Source organism: Pogoniulus pusillus, chromosome 12, assembly GCF_015220805.1.
Source record: "Pogoniulus pusillus isolate bPogPus1 chromosome 12, bPogPus1.pri, whole genome shotgun sequence".
Lineage (NCBI taxonomy): Eukaryota > Metazoa > Chordata > Aves > Piciformes > Lybiidae > Pogoniulus > Pogoniulus pusillus.
Window position 1 is genome coordinate 13508434 of NC_087275.1, and position 21839 is coordinate 13530272.

Consider the following 21839-nt stretch of genomic DNA (forward strand, 5'->3'; position numbering starts at 1 on the left):
CCCTGTAGAAGCTGTACCTATTATTCTTAAGTAAACACACTTGCCTTGCAAAGGAGTGCAATGGAAAATACACTCATGGATTAATACAAGTCTCCTCAACTAGAAACAGAGACATTACGCCAGTATAAAACAACTCCTACTGTTTATATAGAATTTCTCTCACACAAATATTATTATGGTATTGTAAAAGAGATCTATTACTATTTTTCACAGGTGCCAGAGCATGGGAAGGAAAAGATTAATTGTTCAAGGCCACCCACGTGGCCAGCCCTGGTCTTGCACTCAGTCCTGTACTCTCTCTAGTAGACAATATCTAATCTGTCTAATGTAAGGAGGTCTCAGAAATATTTCTTGTAGTTACTGAAACTCATATGAAATTGCAGGTGTCTATTGCTGAATTGCCTTTTCTTTCTGTCCCCATGCAGGTCGTAAAGCATCTGGCATTTCCATTGAAACGGATAACAAAAATGTAAAAGCAGAGGAGTTCCAGGGTACAGTATGGGCATTGCTGTGATTGCTTGTAATATATTAGCAGTACATGCAAACTGTATACAGGATCTCTTTGTGCATGTAAGATTGTTATCCTCTTTCCTGAAGGGTCTTGCTCTTACTCCCTCCATTGACTCTGTGTAATCTTGGTCTTTCCCTGTTTTCTTTCACTTGACATGGGGTTGGATTAGATGGTCCCCAGAGGTCTTTCTCAACCTCACCTGCTCTGTGATTCTATGACTTGCTTGTCAGTCTCTGTAGCTCACGCTGTAGTTTCTGCCTGGTTTTCCTCCACCCAAAATGATGCAAACTAATAGAAAGGAGAAGCATTAATTTATTTTGCAAGAAAAATAAATGAGGGACTAGTAGTAGAACAATTGTAATTCAGCTGATTGTCACTAACTATGATTTAAAAGCTATTTTGGTCAGTAACTGTAATGGCTGTTTGCATATTTCTATATGTCGTATGTAAAATGACAAATTACTTCCAATAATGTGCTAGAGAAGTTAAGGAGGCACAGAGAGAAATCTAATGTTTACTGGGCAGATGAGAAAGAGATCCAAGTAGTTTGTATGTGAGGTTTATGGGTTTGTTTGGGTTTTTTGCTTTTAGTTGGAATTGAAAGGGAAGGGAATTTGGGAATTGAAAGAACTGTTTGCTGAGATAATAAAGTATTTTGGAGGTCTCTAAAGCTCTCAGCTGGGTTCCTGTTGTGTATTCTTGTTGCTTTTGGAGAAGAGAAAATTGACATTTCTAGGACTCAGGACAGACAGGAGGAAAGAGAAGCTCTTTAGGCAATACTAGTTGATTAGGTTCTGACATTTTTAATGATATATGGCTTACATTGTGTTATTTTGTTGTTTGTATGATGCAGTTATGATCGTGTAGGTATGGTACAGTTTAGCATAGCTCAGATGACATATGTTTGTGTAGCAGTGCTAAAGGGAACTGTAGGAGCTGATAGATGTAGCTATGCATCTATGGTTGTAACTTTTTGATCTTCACCTGTGCTTTTCTCCTTCAACTTCTGTTCCTATAGAGGAGGGTGATTTGTCACTGGAACAAGCTCCCCAGGGAAGTGGTCACAGTGCTAGCCCTGTGAGAGTTTGGGGAGTGTCTAGGTTATGCTGTTTGTCATAGGATTTAATTTTAGACAGTCCTGAGAGGAGCAGGAGGTTGAACTTTTGATAATCCTTATGGGTCCCTTCCAACTTGAGATATTCTATAACCAAGTTATAGTCTCCAGATCAGGCATAAATCTAATTTAAACATTGTCCAGACCTCTCCCAAGATCCCAGAAGGTTTTTTCCAGGCCTGGCAGAACCTGTGCTGATGCACAGCATTCAATGGATCTACCTTAATGCAAGTCAAGTAGACCTGCTCTGAAAAACAGTTCTGACTCCATTAGTATGGGAAAAAGCAGGAGAGGGGAGCTGCGATTATGTTGTCTCTGTTCTGCATGCACTCATTTTCTTCCATTCTGTTCCCTTTCTTTAAATAAGATTAGAGGGAGGGTATCAATTATAGCTTTTTCTGAAATTAAAAGAAGTGGCCTGCAAGACAGTGGCAGCTCACTCAAGACAGCAGTGACTTGTTCAGCTGAGAACACTTCAGCTGAGTTACCTCTACGTCAACATTAGTGTATTAATATACCAGCTCATGAGATCAGCCAACTGTCACAAGGTCAGTAGCAAAAGCAAGCTGAGCTTGAATGATGGGTTTTCTTTGTTAGAAGGATACAAAAACAAAATGGAAAGGAAACTTTAGCAAATCTTAAGATTCAGGAAACCTCCACCCATCCACTCAACCTGAAGTCAGGAACCTTGGGCTTCCTGAGTGCACAGTGTGTTTTTCGAAGCAGCCAGTGTGTGTGTAAAGTTTCTGGCAAAGAATGCTCTCCTGCTTGCAATTTTTCTTTCAAGTCTGGACATTTTTTCCCCTACAAGGGATCACCAAGGCTACCAGTCTGGCCCCTTGGAAGCTTTTTGTTTCTCTGCAGAACAGACCTGGGAAATCAGACTCTTTAGAGTGAGTGGATAGATCTATTGGTAGCTCTTAATTGCCTTTCTTTCTTGCTTGCTGAAACTGGAAATAAGTGTGCTGGTTAATGAAGATTGACTCTAAGTTTGAGTAGTGGATGCTTGTCTCCTGAAAGCTAAACACATAGCCAAAACTATAAAGGATTTTGATCATTGATTATCTGTTCTACATTGGAAGATGAGCAGCATAAAGATGGCAAGATCAATACCAAATTTCTTTCACAGAACGGATATTACATTTTACTTTATTAATAGACTTTGAGTCAGACAGATGTGTGGTTGCAGTCTTTCTTCTGATGTTTTTGCCCAGTAATTCTTATTAATAGCTTGACTTAGCAGTTATTTACTGGGAAGGGGGGGGAGGGAAGAAAAAAAAAAGAGGGGTGGGGGGAAGGAGCAGAGGCAAAAAAACAACATCCCCCTCAAACCCATTATGGTTTTCAGTATGTGGTTCTATAGAGAATGAAACTACCAAAATACTGAGTTTGTCCCAACAGCTGACCTACAGAGATTGCCATGTTTCCTCTCCCTCTTTGGTTCCCTGGTAATAACTGCGGGCTCGACCACAGACCACAATTACTGTGGTGCAAACTACACATTAGTCATGGCATCCATCGATGCCCTGCTGTGAGAGAGGACAAAAGAGCAGTTTAGGTCCCAATATGACATGTTCCTCAAGAAGAGCATTTATTTTGGTTTGTTTCCTACCCAGCTATTGCAATAATCAGTAGCTCTTGAAATCTCAGTCTGTCTGTGAAATCTGGTTGGTGGTGCCCACTCTGTGTAAGTCAGGGAAACTTGAGCAGACATAAATCTAAAGATTTGTATGAACCTTCTTTTCTCAAGAACTCAAGAGAAATAGATAACCACTGAGGGATGTTATGAGCAGCCTCTGCCACCAGCAGCTCCAGGAGGCTGGGAGTTCCTCGTGCCCAATTGCTGCAGCCCAGTCCAGTGCAGATGTAGACCTCAAGATGTCTGTCCCAGGCCATTGGGCACAGCTGCTGCTTCCCTGTGTGCGTGTCTGAGGGGTGCATGCATATGTGCACACTCCCACCTCTATGCACGTTCACAACTCTGACACTGCCAGTTATAAAGACCACCACACAGAAAGTGCTGCCTTCAACAGCACCCACATATAACACTGTCTGGGCACACACAGAGCATTAGGTCGAGACAGCTGAGCCTCCTTCCTCCTCTCTGGCTAACAGATTGAAGTTCAGTGATGACAGCTTCCACACAACGCTCCTTAGTTTCACAGGCACATGCACATTCTCAGATCTCTTGAGTATCAGCACAGCCCTTCTGCCCATCCTACACCCCTGCTCTACTCACTGGCTTGCCCACCCTGAGGTTTGCTGGTAAATTACATGCACACCTCCAGACACAGTAGGTTTAGGGGAGATGAAAATGCCACACGTGCACTACACACCTCTGCTTCCAGAAGCCAGTACCACAAGCCCGGGGTGCCAATACTCCTAGTGTGACCCTAGTTGCTGGCCCTAAATTTACTCCAGCTGTTCCTCTGTGCTGCAACAGCTAGCACTCCAGGCATTCATGCACCAAGACTCACAGCACGCAGTCTCAATATCTGTGGCCCCTCCAACTACTGAGGCAAAGATCTTCACTCACTCCAGTTGTCCAGAGCTCTGTCCTTTCAGTATGTTTGAAGACAATTCTCTTTGTCATCATCTTTTTTAGTCCTGGTCTGTCATGTGTGTGTGTGCTTTTGGGTTTGTTTGGGTTTTTTTGGGGGGTGGGTTTTATTTTTAGTTCTGTTAGTTGGGGGTTTTGTTTGTTTGTTTTCATGCTGCCCTCTTTATTTGTTACCACTTCTGAACTGGAAAGGTCCTTGACTGCTGAACCTTAATGAAGCAGATTCCTACCTTTCACAGGATGTCAGGGGTTGGAAGGGACCCAAAGAGATCATTGAGTCCAACTCCCTTGCCAGAGCAGGACTATAATCTAGCTCAGGTCACAGAGGAATGCATCCAGACAGGCCTTGAAAGTCTCCAGAGAAGGAGACTCCACAACCTCTCTGGGGAGTCTGTTCCAGTGGTTTGTGACTCTTACAGTAAAGAAGTTCCCCTTGTGTTGAGGTGGAACCTCCTGTGCTGCAGGCTACATCCATTACTCCTTGTCCTACATGCATTTACAATAGCCAATGTGAAATTGCAATTAAGTATGTAAGTTCCTTAGGAGACTAACCATCTTACTAGTGTGTTTTCCATCTGCCTTAAGTTGTACTTTCAAATAATTAAACTGCTGATACTACAGAATGGTAATTCATAAAGTATTGTTGCTAGCAGGATCAGAGTCCTTTTTTAGTGATGATCTGTTCACTAACAAAAATAGTTACAGCTAAAACAAGGGTTGTAACACAGAATCTATGCCCACCCAGCATAGGAATATCTATCCTCAGCATAGGAAGTTTGATCTAAAAGCCACTAAGCATGGGCAAATTACTTGTTTCTGTTTCCTCATTGTGTTGTGTAAATTTGGAGCAAGTCTGGTGACATCACTTTGAGAAGTAGATCTGGCCCTTGCTGACTGCTCAGATTCTTTTGAAGGGGGGATATTAATTTTATGGAGCCTGAATGTGTACCAAGCACAATGCTAAAGTCTGTAATTTTCCATTTTACTTTTTTTTCCTTATTCTTTCCCCTCCAGAGGCTATTCTTAGTTGCAAGCACAAATTTTCTAAAGGGATGAGCTTAAGAATAGAATGGAAGAAAATCCAATCTCAGGGAGTCTCATTTGTCTACTACAACAATGAATTTACAGGTACAGTACCACAAACTTAGCCTGATGATTTAACAGGTCTAGCACAGATACTGACTCTTCCTTGCAGGGTAACATGATAACGTTAGGAAAGCAACTTAAAGAACATTCTCAGCTCTCTAAGTTGAACAGTTGTCCTTTGGAGGAAAAGAATTCTTCCCCAGGGGAAAATAAATACAATTCTTTATAACATCAACAACGATTAGTTACCTTTTTAATGAAGTTAAATATTATAAAACTCAAGACTAAGAAAAATGACACTGCACATTCCTTAACTTTTTTTTTATTGAGTTACATTCAGTTTATAAACTTCCCAAAACTACTGCAAGCTCTGCATTTCTAGCCTACAAAGGTATTTCTTAGGCCTCTGGTAGAGCTGGAGGCTTAGACATGAATAATGTAGCATTTTTTATATACATAAAATATAAAGTCAGCTGCATATTTTAAATAATTTGGGTGGTTTTTTTTAAGACCTGAAAAGGGCTTACTTCAGCTTGACCTGTTGAAGTAAATATGGGTCTCCAGTACCCTGTACACAATGGATGAAAGTTGAAGTAAAACAAAAGGATGGCGATTTTGTTGGTTTGTGGAGCTTGCAATATGTTCTGATCTCCTTGATGAAGTTGGTTATTTTTATGTATGTGTAATTTAGAGAAACAGTGGCATTTGTGGTTCTGTGTGTGCATGTAACTTCAATTTCATAACAAACTGTAGAATGAAAAAAAACTCCAATCCTCACAGTAATAAGTTTAGTTGTGCTGGGGGAAGTCTAGGCTGGATGTTAGGAGGAAGTTCTTCATAGAGAGAGTGATTGGCATTGGAATGGGCTGCCCAGGGAGGTGGTGGAGTCACTGTCCCTGGAGGTATTCAAGAGAAAACTGGATGAGGCACTTAGTGCCATGGTCTATATGACTGGATAGGACTGGATGATAGGTTGGACTGGATGATCTTGGAGGTCTCTTCCAACCTCGTTGATTCTATGATTCTAATGGCAATATCTTCACTGAATCCATCAGTTTTTTCTTGCCAAATGAAAATATCAAACATGTTGCTGTGGTCTTACTCGTGATTCTTTCTGTGAGGCAATTAAGTTAGTGATTGCTACACCTCTAATAGTCACCTGACTACTGCCATACATGTTTTCTTGAAACAGATGTAGAAAAAAATATTGTATCTTCCCACTAGAAAGTGTATATAAAAGATGGAGGTTTTGTTGAATCAAGATTTTATTGGACTAAATGGCCAAGTTGTGGAAGGTTCTTGAGTATATCAGGAAAGGGATTACATATGGCTCCTTGGTTTTAGATGACTAACACTGAACAAATGAGCATTAGTTCATAAACTGGATGTGATTTCAGAACAAGCCAATGAGACCTAGAGAGGTTTGCTTACAGAAAATGCCTGTTCTCTCTTCAAGGTGATCTCCGAGGACGGGCAGAGATGCTGAATACAGGAATCCGTATTAGAAATGTGACTAGAAGGGATTCTGGGACCTACCGCTGTGAAATCAGTGCCAAGAGTGAAGAGGGACAGCGCCTGGGAGAGGCTACTATTACTCTCACAGTATTGGGTACAAACTTTATTACTTGGCCTTCTCTAAAGAAACTGAATGACGTGAAGGGGTGCTCAAGGTAGAGTTATCTGTATGGTGTGTGGCTGCTGGGTTTTTGAGTTTTCTTTGGGCTGGGCTTATAAACTTGTGCTCATGTTCATCCCAAAACGCGCATCACAAAAGAGCTTTGCAAAACGCACACTGCATTAGAAAGGGTTTTTTGGGTATAAATACAGGTTTTGGGTTCTCAAAATTTAGCAAATTGAAGTCACTCAGTGGCTGAGGATCTGGATAAGCTGATCGTGGTGTTTGGCACTTAAAAGTCTGCATCTGTCAACACTTATCAAATATTCCTAAGAAGCAGTTTGTTCCAATATGCTACAGTCTCCTCCTGTTTTTGGAAGGAGAAACTGCTGCAGTGCCTGTGCATTGCCAGCCAGTGAGCTAGCAGTCTGTAGACTTTATTTACAGGAGAGATGGTGTTGGCTCGGGGGATGGTTGTTCTCTGTGGCTTTTTGTTTGTTTTCTTCCCCAGTTAGGGAAAGTGAATACTAAGTACATTCTTCTTGTGTTGTTCCTTGTGTTTTCCCCAGTGGGTGAGTGGTAAAGAATGGTGGATATAGTTTTCTTCTTTTCACCATGTAAGGAGAAAATATTTTGCTTTTGCAGTTTCTATATATTTTTTTCTATAAAAATTGTTTTAAAATATGAAGTCTTAAATTTATTCATAAAGGATAGTAAATTCATGGACTTCTGATTGTCTCAAACAATGAGGCAACTCCACTTACTCCTCCTTTGGTCCACTCTCTCAACAGCTTTCCCATTTTAAGTGTGACTTCTTAATTTGAAGCTGAAATACACACTCCTTTGGGCTCTTAATATATTTTGCCCACAAGGCTTTTGGAAAGTGAAATAGTTGGCATTGCAAATGGGTTTTTTTACTTTTGCTTTTTATTTTATCACTCAAGTTAAAAAAAAACAACAAACAACTATGAATCCTTGTTAAGGTGTCACCTGTGCTTTTAGCATTCCACTTCATCCTTAGTTTTCATCTACACAGTTTCAGGTTACAAAAAAAAACAAACAAAACAAAATGTTCACATCATAAAAACTGGAAAAGAAGCATTTGTCTTCATTGCAGAAAGAGTGATCTGTTCTTGTCCATGTGTGGAAATGTTTGAACTGAAACACAAATTTAGCAGACATTAGGTTTTGGTCCTCAACCTGAGATTTATACAGGGACTGTGAAGGTGGCCAGTCTTGGTAATTCTTTCTGACAACCATTTTTGAAACACCAGTTGACTTTTTTCATTACAAAACATCTCTTTCCCTCACTACCATTTTAAAATATTGAGGCAGAGAAGGGGACTTGCTGCACTGCAGATCTCCTGATTCATCCATCCTCTCTCTGTGAGCAAGAGGCCTATGCAAGAAACCAGGTGAAACAAATTCTCAGGAGATAGATGAGGATTTATAGATGGAGACAGGATGACACAGCATGTGGTAGAGCAGCTTGAGAGCAAGACTCTTTCTTCTGTTTTTAGCGACTCATAAATTTTACTGAGCTCTCCAGCAGCAGGATTTCAACTCCTTTTCCAGCACCTCATTCTATTAATGTGGTAGTCTCTAAGCATGTACACAAGTGCTCACCTCCTCACCTGTGACTGTCAAACTGTTGTCACATAGACAATGCTGGTAAGACTGTAACAACTGCAATTTCGTTGTCCAGTTGCTCCAGCTACTCCAATATGTGAGGTACCCAGCTCTGCAATGACGGGAACAGTAGTAGAACTGAGCTGTAAGGAGACTGAAGGATCTCCTCCATCTGAATACCAGTGGTACAAGAATGGTGTTGCCTTGCTGGAAAAGACAGGAGCAGGCACCAGTAGAGCGGCAAACATAACTTACATCATGAATAAAAAGTCTGGCACTCTGGTAAGTGTAATCACTAACTCTGTCATACTCAGCTATCAAGAAAACCAAATTTGCTCCTTAGTAACATGATGAACAGGTTTCTTAATTAAAAATGCATCAAGTCTTTGTTGGAAATCAATATCATGCTGAAATATGTGCTAACAGACATAGAAGTTGGTTTCTGCCTCAGACCAATGATGAGCAATAGTCACTGGGTGAGTTGCAAGGCTGCAGTAATGATAAGCAGAATCTAGAAAATATGTGCCAGTTTTACCTTTGCCAGTTAACTAACTGGTGTCAAGTGAGAATGATTTCTCAGCATGTCAACAGTTTTATTTGATAGTGCCTTTAAAATGTGAAATTGCAGCTTTACACACTTCAGTGGAAGTGCAGCACTAAGGGCAGCCCAGGATCTGTGCAATCCAGTGGCATTTACAAGTTCCAGTCCAGTATTTGTGAGGTCAGTGGGAATGAATCAGGGCTGAAAGTAACCATAGAGGCTTTTTTGGTTTAGTTTGTTTTGTGTTCCTAGGTGATCCTGCTTTGGTGGGAGGGTTGGACTTGATGATCTCTGGAGGTCCATTCCAACCCCTAACATTGTGTGATTCTGTGGGACTTTTCCCCTTCATATCTGGCCATATCTTTCTCATTCTTCTCCTATTAGCTGATCTTCAAAAAAAAAATATGATGCATACTACTTGCAGTGCATTAACAGCTGAGATTTTTCAGAAATAAAGAGTTGTTCTAGGAACAGTCTACACTTGTGTACAATCAAGCATGGAAACTGAAATATGACTAAGCATTCAGAGGTGAGGTGACCCTTTCCAGCACACTGTGAGAATTAGTTGAATTACTCAAAATTACTGATTACTTCTAATTAAATCATAAAGTATGGGATATATTAGGTGGAAAAAAAAAGAAGTTTACAAGTCTAATGACTTTTTAAAAAAATACAGATAAAACACTTGAATTGACATGAGGTCAGTTTCTCTCTTACTTGCTTCCTCTTTGTCATGTTTACAGTAGTAGTATTTGATAAATAAGGCGGTTAGCATTTCTCTTTAGCTGAAGTTAGGGACTCTGGAATGTGACTGAGGAGCTGAATTATGAGGTTGAACTGGACTGGAATTTGTCACTATAATTTTGTTTGTTTGTTTGTTTAAAAAACACAACCAACCAACCAAAAAAGCCACAAACAAACAGAACTCCCACCCTGTTGACATGTCAAAATTTCTATCCTGCAGGAAGTTCCTTTTGGGTTTTTTTTTAATTTTGTTTGTTTTCCATTTTGATAATAATTTTGGCCTCCTCCTTAACAGCTGTTTAACACAGTTACAAAGAATGATACTGGAGAGTATTTCTGTGAAGCCTTCAATGGGATTGGATTATCTCAGAAATGCTCAGTGAAGCGAATGCAAGTTGGTATGTGTCAAAGAAAATAAGGACAGGAAACAGTCTTGCAGTGGGAATTACTTTATTGCATGATGCAGCTGAGATGCTAAGAATTATATCTTTTATTTGATTATGGCATTTGTGGGGGGAATAACAACGAGTTCCTTACATGTAGTTGCTGTATCTGCTGTGTTAATTTATTACAGCAGAAATCTATCTCAGTGCATTACATAGTAGGCAGCCCTTTTGGTTGCTAAGCACTGAACTTCACAGAACAGCAGTATCCATGTGAGAACCTTAAGATTTCAGAATGCTTTTGTGGAAGGTGTACAGGATGATGTGCCAGTTGACTGGGTTGTTATCCTTGTGAAAAGCCTTCCTTTTGAGATGCATTCATGTGAGATCTTAACGTAACAGATCAGAAATTCAACTGAATGGCTCATTGATGTCTGCCAGAGGAACCCTGAAGGAGTCAGTGTATCTCTAAAGCAAATAAATAAATACATTTTTCTGTCTCTTTTCTACTTGCACAGCGTAGGTGAAGTGTAGCGTTGGTTAACTAGTAAAGAATTGAGCAAAGGCTGGATTGGTAGAGACTATAACAACCCAACGTGTATGAAAGTGTGTGCAAAATGCAAAACTAGTTCTTGGAGGTGTGGTAGGAAAATAGATGGTATAAAATCCTAAAAAACCTGTGCAGAATTTAATGTCCAAGTATTTAATAAAGCAGTTGTCTGCTGCTGAAAGTGATTGGGGGATGTTTTTTAATGCATTCCTGGTTGATTATGAGCAACTGTTCCATCAGCCTCCAAGGTGGAAGCCCTCTGTTGGGGATACACTCACTGAAGTCTGAAACTCCTGTCAACCAATGCATTAAAATTTGTGTGTCTGGGGATAAAATTCCCAGCCTTATAGTAATGTATACTTAAAGCCAGGATCCAAATAAGTAGTTAGACATATAACAAAAACTTGTAAAAATCTTGGTTTGCCTAAAATGGATCATTCTTTGGAGCTCTTAGTGGTAGCATCAGGAAATAGGCATGAGTCATCACCTACAAAAGAAATATGGCTAGATGTTTTAATAGCCCACTGCAGAGCTTAACTTCAGACATCTTTATTGTGCTGAATTTTAAAAGCCATGCTACTTAAAAATGAGAAAGCACTGAATTTTGAAGAACTTCCTTCCTTCAGGACTGGGGACCTGATATGGCTGTCAGCTGTCAGTTACTTTAGGCAGACTAACTATATGAAAGCACTTGTTTTAAGACTCCTAAAGATTTCAAGATTTTTTTCCCCTTAGAGATATATAACTTGAGTACTACTGATTTAGGATAGATACAATTAGGAGTATGCATCCCTTGACTCCTCTTATTCTTCCTTTACTTTAGACCCCAGCTAAGCAGCTGAAGTGTACTGAGTGCTACGGTTAACATGGCTGTGATATAGCAGTGCTTTTGGACTGCTTGTGCTCATCTAAACATTAATTATAAACTTAAGCATCTTGGGCAAAATAACACTATAGTTACAAAAGACAGTTGCCCTGATTAGGGAAAAAAGCCAGCCACTGGAACTTATTACAGACTGCAACATTGGACTTCTCTTTTATAATTACAGATGACCTTAATGTAAGTGGCATCATCATTGCTGTAGTAGTTGTGGCTCTGGTAATGGCACTCTGTGGCCTTGGAGTATTTTATGCCCAAAAAAAAGGCTACTTTGCAAGTAAGTAAAATTAAATCAACCTTTCCTTCTATCAAAAAAAAAAAAAACCCAAACCACCTCTGTTCTTCTGCTGGCTGTTAACATTTCCTCCTCCTCCTCATGAAGGCTCTAGGTCCATTATATTTAAGATTACAACAACAACTTTCCTGGGCAGAGATTTTTATTCTGCCAACATCTGCTGCAAAAGATAATTCGTGAATGAGACAGAGATGTGTGTGCAATTGCATAAGGCTACCAAACGGCAGACAATGGAAAGTAACAAGCCAGCGCTTGGTTCCTGGAGCTTCTCTGCTCCAGCTTTGAGAGGAAACGGCAACATAAAAACAAGCCTTGCAAGTTTGCTTTTAGTCTGATAGGTTGGAGCGGAGGAGGACCGAGATGGGGAAGCTAAATCCACGGGCTCCCTCTTCTGGGTCGCGGAGGATGTGCTTCTAAGGAGTGCTGCAAAGCGCTTGAGGCCAAGCAGCCGTCGTTGTAGCGTTTACGCTAGTGCCTTTAGGGCTCAGGACAGCAAGAAGGGATGCCAAATGTCTGAGAAGGTCCGCTGCCTGAAACTAACGGGCTAGCAGAGCAGCTCCTGGAGGTAATGTTCGCTTGGCAGTTCATTTACCTTCAAAAACAATGTATAGGGTTAACACTCCTGGGGGAGTAACTCTGAACCTGACCCTAGGGGTCTTGGCCCCTCCTCAGGGGTGGGCCACACTCCAGGTGATGGTTAGCCCACTCCCCCCACTTCCTGTGGTATAAAAGAGACAGGACCTCCCTGTCTCTTCCTCTTGCTCTTTCTCTCTTCCTGCGTTCATGATCACACACACACACTGATACTGCATACCAGCACAACACGTGGCAGCCACGAGGCAGAGACACCATCACACTACTCGGGTTGTATCCATCCCTGTTTGTATTTTGCTGTTTTCCCTTCCTTATCCTTTGTAAACTCCCCTACCTCCAATCCCTTTTTCTAAGTTATTGTTAAACTTTTCCTTTTTAACTTCCAAATCGAGTGAGATTGATTTATTTGGGTGTCCCTACCTCTATCTCTCTCCCTGTCTTTTGGGGAAAGGAGGCGGAAGAGGGGAGGGCACTCTATAAATTCTATAAATTGTCCTTGGGTCTACCAAATTTATAAGAGTCTCTGGGAACCTGCATTTGAACCCAAGACAAACAACCTTTTTAAACTCCCTCCCTCAGAAAGAGACATTTGGTTCAGAAACTCCTTCTAGAAACTGAATTGAAGAATAATCTATCCGCAACTATTTCAGAGAACTTTGTATAAGCTAAAGAAACTGTTCTTGTGCTCATTATTGTATTTTTTTTCTTTCTTTTTCAGAGGAAAGCTCTTCCCAGTAAGTATCTTGATGCAAGTAGTACACAAATCAGTGCAAATTTAATTTACCCTTCTGGTGATTTAGTAACTGAGGATTGCCCAAGGGCCTTTTCACATAACTCTTGTACAACAGATTTTATTTGAACCCCCAAAATAAACCTGGCCCTACACACCATCTTGTTCCCTTATTCAAACCTGTGTGCTGTTCAGGAAGTGAATTATTATTACAGTGGTAAGTGTGTATAGAAGTCTCTCTTTATGTAGTTACAGTTTTCTTTCTTCCTCAAACTAGACAAGAGATCACAACCAATTTGAAATGTCTGGCTCATATCAATGTCTACAGATTATTTCAGGAAATGTGTTTTAACTGAGGGTGTCTGCTCAACTCCTTTGATACTTCTTGCTCTTAAATTTCTTAGTAGCATGCTGGAATTCCTTAAGCTATTTCAGTGCTGTCACACACAGCTAAAATTATGTGCTTCATCAGAGGCTGGCTTCCAACTTTTTACTTTTTTTTTTTCCTCTCTCTTTTTGAAAGTTTTATCTTAGCACTTCTAGGTACTGGCAGAGCAAAAAAAAAGTAATGTACCAGAGAGAAATACAAATACTACTTTAAAAAACTGAGTGATTTGTAGTGTTCATATAGCACAACTGTAAGGCTTTGAAAAGACAAGCTAGAGAGACAGTGGTAACTGTCTAAAAGCATTCAGCAGATTTGTTATTGTAACTTTGAGGGGAAAAAAAAAACCACTGAAGGATTGCTGCAAATACAGACAAAATTAATTCATAAATGACATTCTCAAAGGGTTGAAACACCAGAAGTGTCACTGTTTAACCTGTATTTTTTCCCCCTCTGGTCTGTTAACAGAAAGACAGCCAACTATCAATCTTCTAGTGAAAAGGCAAGTTATTTCGCATTCAGTAGTGTGTTTAAAAAGTTGTGGGTGTCTTCAGAATTCCCTGGATCTTTGGTGTTTGTGCACATGTACACACCCACTCCCACACCTGTCCCACACAGATGGCACCAATACCTGAAGATACCTTACCTGTTTGCATTTATAGCTTCCCATGACTCAGTTTCAAGTGCCATACAAGCACAGCTCCTCGTTCCATGCTTTGCCATCATCTTCTTTACCACGCTAACCAGATTTTTACTTGGTTTTCTTTTACCTGTTTCTTCCTACACTTCTGGTTTCTATTACTTGCTTTTATTCTTTTTTCTTTCTTGTCTGCCCTGTATCAGATTCAACAATTTCTATTTGAGTTTTTGACTATTTGGTGACATCATCTCTATATTTTCCTCTTAATGATGCTGTTTGTTGTGATGGCTTACACTGTAACTCATTTGTACGTATCAGTTAACCAAGGAAACTTGGGCATGGTCCAAGGCAGCAGTGAGAGTAAGATTAGGACTTAATGCCTGTAGTATTAATGTGGGTCAAAAGACTTGACTAAATAATCTTTCTCTCTTTCTCCCTGAGTAGGGTCAAGGGTTAACTGCATATATATGTTGACCCAGTTTTTCAGTTGAGTGCCAAAGGAATGGAGTTCCATTCAACTAGGAGCAACTGAATTTCACTATGTAAAGTTTGCAGCTACAATAGTAGCCTTAAAAGCTCACTGACCACCACCCATTTCTTTAATCAGACTAGGAATAGCATTAATTCATTCACCTAATATGACTTACTGAGGCCAACTACCTGGTTACTCTGAGTAGGAAGGAGCAAACTCTTGAAGAGCTGTGGTATCTGTTTATCAATATTAATATGCTTATGAATGAGATGTTCAAAGCTGTTTGATGCTTGTATTTTTCTAAACAGAATACTTCCATTCCACATAGCAGTGGATATTGTTATGTCCCTTTCCACAAAAGCATTGTGACTAACAGTGCTTCAAGCATGCTGCTTTTCAATCCTGATGACTTTGATTCTTCAGAAATATACACTAAATGTATGTTAAAATCTTTGAACTATTAACTTATATGACTTTGTTTCCTTCATTTAGGATTTCAAGCATACCAAGTCCTTTGTTATTTAGAAGATTTCAGCCTCTGTGAGGGACATCAAATGACTACTTGTTATACAAAATAATCAAAGGGATCTTTTGACCTCTAGTCTGTAAATATTGTTTACATGTACTACATACTGAAAATAGAAACTGCCAATATTTAGCTATAGTCAACCTGTCTGTGACTGCTTTTTTTTAAAAGGCAAAAGCAAGACCAAAAAACCCCAACAAAACGTAAAAGATAGAGCTAAATTGAATGTAATTTGCATGAAGGCTTCTCATTTTGTTCATGGTATCCTAGCAGACAACATGCTCAGTATGAACAAACACCGCTGCACCAGTAAAAGATAGCCAGTGGAATTGAGTTGCATCTGAGGGCAACACCAGTAGAGATAGTTATTGTCCCATTCTACCTGGAATACTGTTTTAGTCCCTGCTATAAAACCAAGCAACCAAACAAAAAGATACAGACAGGATGAACAGAGTCCAGAGAAGGGCCACAAGAATAATCAAACGAGTGGGCTATCTGCCATATGAGGAAAGGCTGAGAGAATTACATATGTTCAGCCTTGAGAAAAGGCGGCTTAGGAGAGACCTTGTCACCATTTGCCATTATTTAAAGAAGATGGAGTCTTCCTTTATACAAGGAATCACAAGGAAAAGATAAAAAATAGTTATTCCTGAGGAGATTCCAATTAGACACAAGATGAAAATCTTTTACAAGAACAATCAGACATTAATCTCCTTAGGGAAGCAGTGGCTTCCCCAGTATTGGACAGTTTCAAGATTCAGCTGGGCAGGATGCTGGGGCCACCTTACCTATCTAGACCATGCTTTTGCTAAGAAAGGTTGGACTAGATAATCTTGGAGATCCCTTCCAACCTGGTATCTGGTGACTCTCTGATTCTATGTACACATGCAGCAATATGGGATTCACACTTAGAGCTTGTAACAATCTATTCAAGTAACTTTCATAGGTGACCTTGCTTCCACTACCTCCATCTCCACTATTGTCAAGGGCTCAAACACTCCTGCAATTGTGGCTTACTTGTACCTTGACATCATATTAGATTTGCCAAAGTCATCTCTAAGTGTGTAAGTACTCATGCAGACTTAAACTCACTACCTGACAAAGTTTCATGTAAATGAGTGTCTTCTTGCTTAATGCAAAAAGTCCACAGCTTGTCTTCTAGGGGGAACCTTCTCTCTTTAGACTGCATGTGTAATTTCATTCTGAAAAAAAAACAAACAAAAACCACCCTAATACAAATCAAGCTGTAGTATCTGGACCCTAAGTGTTGGAAGTGTTCCAAATAAATTGTTGCTTAAAACCTGAAGTCTTTGTGTCAGCCTCATTGAAGTTTCAGTTGCTTCTGTGATAGTCACACTTCAGCACTTCTGTGTTCATAGATGCAGTATAAAATTAGTATTATGTTTTTGGCTGTGCAGTTCCACTGCTACCACAGGGCTTTGCTATGTACTGAGGCTTCCTCCATTTTTTTTCTCCTGCAGAAGCTTTTTCGATGTGACAAACTCAGGAAAAAAACCCAAATTGTTCCTTCCTGCTGTATCATTATGAGTGTTTTAACTTCTTTGTACTAAAGTGTAACTTGGTGAAAAAGTTCTGCAGTTAATACCGAGAAACACTCATCAGATAACTCAGTCACTTAAAGGGTTGGTGACCATAGCTGACTACACTCGCTATTCAGATAAGGACTTATTCATGTCTCTGAAGTCAAACTGCATTTATTAAGTTATAACTGGTGCCATATTCAGTAACTCCATTGACATACACCGTTTTTGGTACATAACTTGCAGATATCACTTGGGAGTCTCCTCAAATTTGGGCTCTGAAAGAGGAAGGGGAGAGAGAAAAGTCTCATCAGTCTTTGTATTTCTGACTCAAATGCCACAATTTATCTGTTATTCAAAGAAAACTAAGTTGACACACATAAGCGCGCTCACATACACTGGAATCTTCTACACCACTTTGTACCAGGGTATGACTGAATAGTGAAATACACTGAAGTCATCTTTTCCACCTTAGAGGAGCTGTGCATAAGGACTGAAATAGATATGCACATTACCAACATTCTAGCAGGTTACTGATACCTGTTCTCCTTCCTAAAAAGTCTGAGAGGTAAGTATCACCTTGTAAATTCTGCCTATCTAGCCACTTAGTTTTGAAAGCTTGCTAAAATTAGATTAAGGATAGGGATCAGGGCAAGAAGAACATGGTATATCTCCTGCTTTGTTTTGTTCCAGAGATCACAAAACCCTTGTTTCATTAAAAAAAACACAAACTAACCTTTAATACATATTGCTTCACATATTACAGAGAAATAAAACCACATCTAAAGAAAATGCGTCCCTGAAACTGGGGAGGAAAAAATATAGACTTATTAAATTTGCACCAGTAACAATCTGATGCCAAATTACTGCTTCATCCAACTGAAATCCACTAAACTGAAAAGCATTTTTAAGTATGTTCCTAGTCTAAATTAGCCTTTTTGGTTAGTCTGATCAAAATAGTGAGTTGACCTTGACTGCCTGCCAGATGCCCACCAAGCATTGTGCTTTCTTTCCCTCCCTCTGTCCACAGGAAGGCTGATAACAGATGCAGCATTTCTCACCCTTTTTACAGTAGATTGACACAGAAGGCCCCATCAGCATCACGGACTCACTCAGCTGTGTCCTGCAGCAAGTCCGCTTTGGAGGCAGATGAAACCGATTCCTTCTAATGTATGGACACCTACTGCCCTCTCCTGATAACGAGGCCACTCGTGCAGCCCACCATTACCAAAACCTTGCCACATAAACCAAGTACACCAGCATGTGCAAAATACTGCTAAATCCCAGCTACCAACTGCTTACAGTTTACAAGAAAGACCACTTGCTCCCTGCAAAACCTGACTTGAGCTGAAACTGCTTATGAGCAATGAAGACATAGAGCTGTACTTACATAAGCAAAAAAAAAGACATAAAGAATGATAGAAATTAGCCTATTCATAAAACAGTGTCCTTTATATCCCAAGGCTGACAGAGGACATGCATTTTCCTTGAATGCCTGACAGATCAATTGTCACAAGTATTCTTTTTCTCATAATCTGGGGAACATGAACATCTTAACACAAAGTCATACCCAAATAACGGGAGAAAGAAATTTAATACAATTTAGTAACAAAGCAATCATGGATAAAGTTAATTTGTACATTCATCTTCAGTAATCACATTTCCAGATAAGCATACAAAATTTACACATTTGATGGCACAGGAAACTCATTTTCAAGTTACAGTCTGCTGGCCACTTCGGGAGGATGAACTAAAAAAGCCAACCAATAGGCCTCAGGCTATTTCTGTGTCTGTATTTATATATTTTGGATCTGTGAAGGGTAATTAAAGTAGCCTGACAGGACTGCAGCTTTTGTTAGGCATCAATTAGTCCACATCTCTACTGGAAAAGGCAAACAATCAAAGGAATCAAATGGAATAAAAGATGTGAACCGTATGTCAGGAAGGAGATTCACTGAGGGTACCTAATATTAAATTAATGGTCCAAATTAAAACTAAATAGGAATTAAGCAAAACAGTCAGTTCTTACTTGCAGTTAAAATCTGAACAAGATTGTTAACTCACCCTCAAATTTGAATTCTGGAAACTTGGTTAGATCTCCCTCACCATATGCCCGCTGAAGTCTAGCAAGAGATTCATTCATGTCTTTCTGAAATTCAGGGCCTGCATCAACAGGGCCTCCAGCTTGCCTAAGGAAAACATTAGAAGTTCTGATCAACAATTAAGTTTTGAAAATTCATATGGCTATTTATGAATTAAAAAGTCTTTTTGACAACAGTGAACTACTTAAAATGACAAACCTTTGGTCATATTTATATGTAAGCAAAGTTCTCAAGGCAAAGTGCAGGCTTTCTCCTGTAATGATGAAAATCCAAGCTAGAGAGGTAGTCTTTCAAGACATAAACCCAAACCAAGCATCCACGCTTTCAGGGCTCTTAGTATCACTTGTTGCAGGTGTGACTGCTTTAACAAAACCTGTAATTCTGCTATGTCCAAAGCAGTGATCTGAGTTAGGAAAGCCTAACTTAGGAGAAGGCTATGAGAGAAGGCTGAGAGACTTGGGGCTTTTTAGTCTAGAGAAGCAAAGACTGAGAGGTTAGTTATTAAATGTTTATAAATATATGAGGGCTGGGTGTCAAGAAGGAAGGGACAGCCTCTTCTCACTTGTGCCCTGTGACAGGACAAGGGACAATGGATGTAAATTCAAGCACAGGAGGAAGAACTTCTTTACTGTAAGGGTCAGAGAGTACTGGAACAGGCTCCCCAGAGAGGCTGTGGAGTCTATTTTGCTCGAGACTGTCAAGACCTGTCTGGATGCATTCCGGTGCAACCTGCACTACATTCTACGGTCCTGCACTTGCAGGGACTTTGGACTCGATTTCCAGAGGCCCCTTCCAACCCCTAACGTCCTGTGACCCTGTGATCTTGTCCTGGAAGGCTAATAGGCCTATTAGCTGTCCTGGCTTGCCCCACCCTTCTGCTGATGGGGGAAGCAAGGGCGGGAGGAAAACAAAGGCTTGGGCCATTATGTCCCCTCCCAAAGCGATAAACAGGTACCCATAGGTGTTTGGGTACTTTTTGGTGTCCTGCCCAAATAAGGGTGAGCAAGCCCTGGTTTCACCTAATATGGTCAGTTTTGCAAATGCCAGTTTGGTTGGTGAATCTCTGTGGCCAAGGGAGCCCTTACACTCGGGCAAGTAATACAAACTGAGCTGAGTTGCAAGCGGTTGTGCTGCTTCTGCCTTGCTGCCTCAGCCTCACTGCTCTTGGACACTGTGTTCTGCTCTGCCTTGTGCTTCAGACCAGCTTAGGCCTGATGTTCTGGGCGTGAACTACCTGGGAACTTAAACGCCTCAGGTTTACCCGGAGAAGCACGGACACTGTGCTCCCTGCACATCTGCAAGAGATCCTGCCTGCACCTCTGCAAACTTCTGTGCCAAGAGGGAACCACGATCAGGTCAGAGATCGTCTGCCTCTTTCCCAGCACCTTGGGAAGATCTAGAAGCCTCGCAACAGCCAAGCAGTTCCAACACCGCCACAAAGGAGCCAGGGACCATCTTGAAATTTCCACTCCACCACAGTAAGTAGAACAGACCTTCCCTAGGGCTCCCGGCTGCCTTTTAAAGTGAGGCAAAGCCATTTTGCTTATGATTGGTAAAGCAAACAAAAATACATCTCCTCCTACAGTTTTGTTTCTTTGTATATGCAAATATACATATTTTAGAAGAACTGAGGGTTTATTTCCTTTCATAGAATAATTACTGTAAGCCTCTTCCCCCTGTTACAGAGCACATAGATGACTAAAAATTAACACACTGGTATGGTCACACAGTGGGGAAAAAAAATCACTGAATGCCTTAACTCCCCAAGAAGATACCAGCTTTAGTTTGTTGTGTGGTTTTAATGAGAAAAACGGGCATGCACGAACAAGCCTTCTCACTTGTTTCAGTATCAATACAGTTGCAGTAAAACATATCTTAAGTACTCAGAAACCAACTGACAAAGCCAGCATATTTCAGCATCTATCAGAATCTGTATTTTCCCCTCTTTTGCAGCCAGACTTAATATTATTTCCTGTACTTACTTGCTCTTTGTGTTGTACTCTCTGATCTTGTCCAAAAAGAGCTTCTGAACTGGATCAAGCTCTTTTGTCTTATTAAAGACAATAGCAGAAAGCCCTATGTTTCTGCGCAAGTGAATGGAAACGGCAGCGCGAAAAGTGGAGGAAAGCCGCAGAATCTGCTGCAGGATCATGACGACACCAGTGTTTTAGCTACAGTATCAAAAACACAAAACCACACAGCACCCGTTAGTTCTTTCTGCAATGGGAACGCATAAAGCAGGCACAAAACAAATCGTTCAGAAGTGAGCTTTAAACCAGAAAGAATATTTAACCCAGCACACAGCAACAGGCTGAAATCTCCACCACCCTCTGAACCCATGCGAGACGTCGCCCATTCAAGTTGCGCACTGTGATCGACTTTGTTCGCGCCGCCACCGAAGGTCAGAATTTCATGTTTGGCCTCGTTTAAAGGAAAAGTAACGATTTTAACCCAGCAGCATCGTTTACCGACTTCACCTCTCCCGATTCTTCACCTCACCCGCCTCGGGAACCTTTCACAGGCGCGCTTAAGAGATGCTGTTCGCGCTAACCCAACGGCCTAAAGGGCGAACTGGCACCCACCGACACGGCGGCAGGACTGCAGGCGCACCCCGACCCAGCTCCAGTCACCTTGGGAGCCTCGCCGCCGCTGCCGCTGCCACCCCGGCCCCGCCCCACCCCTCCCCCCGCGCAGCGCACGCCGGGAAGCCCGCGCGGCCCGGTGCCGGCACACCGCGGAGCCTCGCAGCCGCGCGTACGCGGTTCTCGGGGCGGCGGCACCCTCCGTACGGCGTAACGCAGCTCCGCTGCGGCCAGAGGCAGAGAACGGGCAAACTGAGGAGCCGACCACCCGCCCTTACCGCCGGAAGTAAGCGGTACCCTTCCGGGTGGCGGGAAAGGGTTCGGAGTGACAGCGCCGGCCGCGGGCTGCGGCGCGCGGG

General features: G+C 41.2%; 2 protein-coding genes across 11 annotated transcripts in view; one reads left to right on the top strand and one right to left on the bottom strand.

Moving 5' to 3' along the window:
- Positions 1–16561, top strand: part of JAM2 (junctional adhesion molecule 2) — a 38709-nt gene extending 22148 nt beyond the window's left edge. For 2 of the 6 annotated variants that reach the window (XM_064152359.1, XM_064152362.1), the window contains exons 2-10: positions 426–491; positions 5200–5313; positions 6728–6880; positions 8592–8797; positions 10096–10198; positions 11783–11890; positions 13221–13236; positions 14074–14119; positions 15222–16561. In XM_064152359.1, coding sequence (XP_064008429.1) covers positions 426–491; positions 5200–5313; positions 6728–6880; positions 8592–8797; positions 10096–10198; positions 11783–11890; positions 13221–13236; positions 14074–14119; positions 15222–15254 — 845 coding nt within the window. In that variant the 3' untranslated portion in view covers positions 15255–16561. Of the gene's footprint in view, positions 1–213; positions 328–425; positions 492–5199; positions 5314–6727; positions 6881–8591; positions 8798–10095; positions 10199–11782; positions 11891–11995; positions 12507–13220; positions 13255–14073; positions 14120–15221 lie in introns of those variants that run through there. The other 4 variants (XM_064152364.1, XM_064152363.1, XM_064152361.1 and 1 more) reach the window with 4 other exon arrangements.
- A 393-nt stretch (positions 16562–16954) lies between these two features.
- Positions 16955–21824, bottom strand: ATP5PF (ATP synthase peripheral stalk subunit F6). Of its 5 annotated transcripts, none has more exons than XM_064152369.1 (4): positions 21759–21824; positions 20881–21069; positions 18861–18985; positions 16955–17074 (listed from the first exon to the last, which is right to left on the bottom strand). In XM_064152369.1, exons 2-4 carry the CDS (start codon positions 21048–21050, stop codon positions 17046–17048), a joined length of 324 nt encoding a protein of 107 aa, XP_064008439.1. In that variant the 5' UTR covers positions 21051–21069; positions 21759–21824; the 3' UTR covers positions 16955–17045. The 5 variants fall into 5 exon arrangements, with proteins under 5 accessions (XP_064008439.1, XP_064008436.1, XP_064008435.1 ...); XM_064152366.1 differs by lacking the exon at positions 21759–21824 and adding an exon at positions 21657–21748; XM_064152365.1 differs by lacking the exon at positions 21759–21824 and adding an exon at positions 21481–21574.
- Positions 21825–21839: the final 15 nt, after the last annotated feature.

Bases quoted from the DNA above. Each gene is read 5' to 3' on its own strand.
- ATP5PF (XM_064152369.1), bottom strand. From the start codon at position 21,050: ATGATCCTGCAGCAGATTCTGCGGCTTTCCTCCACTTTTCGCGCTGCC. The intron at 18,986-20,880 runs GTAAGTACAGGA...TGTTTTCCTTAG, and splicing joins GAGTACAACACAAAGAGCAA to GCAAGCTGGAGGCCCTGTTG. The intron at 17,075-18,860 runs GTGAGTTAACAA...TTCCTCTTTCAG, and splicing joins TCCAGAATTCAAATTTGAGG to AGCCCAAATTTGAGGAGACT.